The following is a 4,247-nucleotide window of genomic DNA, read 5'->3' as shown; positions in this document are numbered from 1 at the left end:
CACACAAATAATTAAATTCCATTCTATCTCCACCAATAAATTAATTGACTCTAAATAAACTTTTTAAATCAGAATCATTAATGCACAGGCTATTTAAATGAGAACTCTTTAGAGCACAGGCTAAAAGGAGCACATGTGAATAATAGATACCCAGTCAGGCAAATTGAAGTTTGTGGATACCCAGGTGAATGATAATTGATACGCTATTAGGCTATTATCCATGCAGGAAAATGATAATGAATATTTGAAATGGGAGCCCCTTGGCTAAACAGGATACAAATAGTTTTTTTTTTAATTGTCATTCGTTTTTCTTAATTCTTTCTGTTTTGATGAATATAAAATAAAAATAATAATAATGAATACCTTATTATCCAGCCAGGCAGGATTTAAATTTTTTAAAAAGAGAACTCTTGTGCACTCGTGAATAATGGTTACAACCTTCATCGATGATTAACTTGGCAGTTGGTTCCAATAAGATTCATGTTCAGATGCAATTTCTTAAGCAAGAATACAAAACAGAAATTAACTTTTTCAGAACAGAGTACTCTAGGTTTATGGAAAAAAAAAACTGATGCCGAGGAAATTAAATTAAACCATCACAGTGAATTGAATGAAATGAGACTATTCCCAATTCAATTCATTACATGATAGATTTCTGCAACTAAAGAGGAGACTTATTTCTTCCCCAAGAGCTCAACGAAGATGGTGAGAGGGCCCTTGCCAGTGTACAATGCCTGAAGTCCGAATATAAGGAAAGCCACCATTGCAAGGCGAGCATGCTTAATCTCTGCCAATTTCAGCGCATCTTTCTTCTCTGGATCCGCCGCCAAACCGAAGGGATCAAAGTACTTTCCTCCTGGGTAGAGTCTCAATTCTGGGTCAAGCTCTGCATTCCTCTGGAATTCAATGTAACCCACCAACAAAACCTCTATCCATATCAGGGTCGTTAAATTGAAAGGCAGCGGCAGTCCGAAGTAGGACGAACCCTCCACCAGCTCCACCTGCGTCGATTCCAATTCATAGCAAATAGAAACCAATTCACAATTGCCCACATTGAGCTAAACTCTGTTATTTAAAAACATAATGTAAATTTCATTGCGATTTTTTAAATCCTATATGATCTTCTACAAGGAACTAGGGATTTGATACTACGTAAGACTGATCACACACTGCAGTGACAGGACAGAAATCAATAAAGGCCCGCATCAGCTAGCTTGCTTAAACATATGAAAAATGGGCAAAAAATGAAGCAGAATTATGTTACAGTTTTCCAGGCTTCTGGCTTTTGGGTTGCTTAAACTACTAAGGTCTGAGCTTCGGTAAATGTAAAGATGCAAATAAGAATAATTTAAGTTCAAAGTTAGAAAATTTTATGTTCAAATGCATTTGAGTTGGAGTATTATTGGGATGGGCGATCTTGTAAAAAATCTGAAATCTTCACGATTGTGAGCATCATCTAGATGTAATGAAAGTTAAGTGAATCATTTATTCTCATGAAAGATAGATTTGTGAGAATCACTACTCATAAAATACTGGTTAATAGATTGATACAAAAATTATTCAATTGACTCCTAATATTGATACTGTAACTTTACTTCTTGAATTCAAATTAAATTCAGACATCTCATTCTCAAATCTGATTAATAATGAATGGAAAAAGGATCATATTCCCATCTTATATGATAACTGTTACTTCTACTGTTATTTTCCCCTGTTCTTTCTATTAGATTTCTGATGTACATTTCTATAAATATACAAAACAAATTGTAGAGATGGGGCAAGAGAACTATTAAACAGAAAAATGTTCTAACAATTGAAATAAGGATGATTTGAATTTGAGTCAATATAAATAGGTTTGATTTTTAAGAAAATTTTGTGTTTAAATGCATTTGAATTGAAATAGTTTTTTCTTTGAAATTAGTTTCCTCGTTTAGCACAGTTCGAAAGCATTTTACGCACAATTGAATTTTAATAATAATACGACTTAACTACTTAATTTCAAATTAACTTCAAACATCCCATTCTCAAACCTGATCAATAATGAATGAATGGGATTTTATTTCCATCTTGCATGATAACTATTACTTCTATTGTTATTCCCCTGACCCTCTGTCCTTCGTATTTAAATTTCTGATGTACATTCCTAGAAATACACAAAACAAACTAAATCTCAAAAGAAAAGAAAAACAATAAAAATCCTAAACTAAATTTAAAAAAGAGATAACACAATTACAGAAAATCTTCTGCCATCACAAGCACGCCAATTCTAACCTTTTTTCTCTGAAATTTGCATGCTCATTTAGCACAGTTTGAAAGCATTTAACGCACACGACCAATTAGAGAAGCTGATGTACCGTGTATGCAGAGCAAATCGGCCTGAAATCAACCGGTACGTACCTTTCCGGCGTCCTGCCAATAAACGCCGGTAAATGCCTCAACGGCGAGGGCGCCAACGACGCCGAGCATAGCCCACCGACCATGAATGACTTCACACTCTCTGAACCTCTGCAAGCTGAAAGCCTCGCTGTAAGGCTTGAACGTCGTCGGCTGTATTTCCTGGTCGGGAATAAGTGTCCCGATGACGTCACCGGATAGGTTTTTGGCCAGGTTCTGGTCCAGAGAATCCAGCTCGTACTGCAAATACTCGGCGGGCTTGCCGAGCCCCAGCGGATCGAACCCGTAATCTCCGACCAAAGATCCGTCCAGCCATTCCGGCGGCTTTGAGCCCGGCAGCCACAATGGCCGCCCTACAGATTGACCCTTCTTTGGCGGAGGGGGGGCGCGCTTCGCTTTCTTTTTCCCAAAACTAAACCTTGCCTGCACGCGAGGGGCGAATTTGGCGATTCTTGCATTTCTAGCGGATTTTATTTGCCCTGCGAAGAGAGAAGAGGGCAAAGATGCGGTGGTGGCAGCCATGATTCACAGTGCTTCTCTGCACCAATGTGGAAATTCTTGTGGGAATTCATATTATCTTGCTTTTTCTCATTGCCTCTGATGGCAATGGATGGTGGGGAAAGCATTATCCTTCACGGAGATTACGTGGCCACTCGTCGTTCGTAATTCCTGTTGTACAGCCTGCTCGACATTCATTCGTTTGCAGCGGAGGATAATGCCCAGGAGTTTCAACCTCATTTTTTAATTTCTCAAGAATTTTAGACATGGACAGTTTGAATTTGACGGTCGACGTTTACTTTGACGATTAATCTATGTTCCAAGTTGCAAAGGCATACTTTGTCCATAGAATAAATACGACCATCAAATTTAGCGAGGCCGTGATACGAGGTTTATTGATCTTTAGATTTTTATTTCTGGTGTAGAATATTTTGGATATACCTATGTGTGCACATTCTTTTCGCACATTCCTTTGCTTGCTTGAGACAAAACTAAAACCCAGTAATTGGACCAATCAATGACTTATCTCGTATAATTGGACCAATCAATGACTTAGCTCATATTTTTAAATCACATTAAGATTTTGTTAGGGAGATTATATTTTCATAGTTCTTGGTGTGTAATCAATATGTTGAAGAGGTGTGGAAGATCAATTAGAATTTTTTTTGTTAATTAGTTGTAAACATACAAATTGTTAAATTTTTAATAGGGAGAGAGGGAGAGAGAGGGGAAAGAGAGATATAGAGAGGGAATAAGGAGATGGAGATAAGGGATATAGATAGAGAGGAAGATAGAGATATAGATGGAGATAGAGGAGATGGATATTGAGAGAAGAAGATGGAGAGATAAATAAAGAGAGGAGAGAGACATGGATAGAGATGAATAAATAGAGTGGGGGAATAGAGAGGAAGAGTGAGATATAGAGGAAGAGGGAGGGGGAAAGATAGGCAAAGTTATAGGTGGGGAGAGAGAGAGGGGAGGGGGGGGGGAGTGTGTGAGATAAATTTATAGAGAGGGGGAGAGATATATAAATAGATGGATAGAGAGGGAAATAGAGATAGAGATGGAGATAGAGATGGTTGTTCTTTATTGTTGATATTTTTAACAAATGACAAAAGGATATATTTTTACCTTGATAAATATATTCATTTTTGTCCGTACAACATGATTGACATCAATCAAAGCATAATGGAAAGAGATATCACCGCACATTCATTTTTCAATATGTGAGAGGATGATTTACATAGAACTTCTTTTCATGAAATTTCCTAAAACTTAAGACAAATTAAAAATTTATTACATTGCAATCAAGTAGAAACAAAAGATAAGGCACAATTTATGGAGTGGTGAGAGCA

General features: G+C 37.1%; 1 protein-coding gene across 1 annotated transcript; it reads right to left on the bottom strand.

Moving 5' to 3' along the window:
• Nucleotides 1-421: 421 nt before the first annotated feature.
• On the bottom strand, nt 422-3,103 carry LOC131027991 (chlorophyll a-b binding protein CP29.3, chloroplastic). The gene is made up of 2 exons (XM_057958102.1): nt 2,398-3,103; nt 422-1,001 (listed from the first exon to the last, which is right to left on the bottom strand). Exons 1-2 carry the CDS (start codon nt 2,914-2,916, stop codon nt 675-677), a joined length of 846 nt encoding a protein of 281 aa, XP_057814085.1. The 5' UTR covers nt 2,917-3,103; the 3' UTR covers nt 422-674.
• Between the last annotated feature and the right edge of the window lie 1,144 nt (nt 3,104-4,247).

Source organism: Cryptomeria japonica, chromosome 5 (assembly GCF_030272615.1).
Source record: "Cryptomeria japonica chromosome 5, Sugi_1.0, whole genome shotgun sequence".
NCBI lineage: Eukaryota > Viridiplantae > Streptophyta > Pinopsida > Cupressales > Cupressaceae > Cryptomeria > Cryptomeria japonica.
Note: the sequence above shows the minus strand (reverse complement) of the source record. Positions and strands in the feature narration are given on the sequence as shown.

What these genes read in the sequence shown, in the direction of transcription:
- LOC131027991 (XM_057958102.1), bottom strand. Translation starts at nt 2,916, where the DNA reads ATGGCTGCCACCACCGCATCTTTGCCCTCTTCTCTCTTCGCAGGGCAA. An exon ending in ATTGGCAGGACGCCGGAAAG is followed by an intron (nt 1,002 to 2,397) that starts GTACGTACCGGT and finishes GAATCGACGCAG; the next exon opens with GTGGAGCTGGTGGAGGGTTC.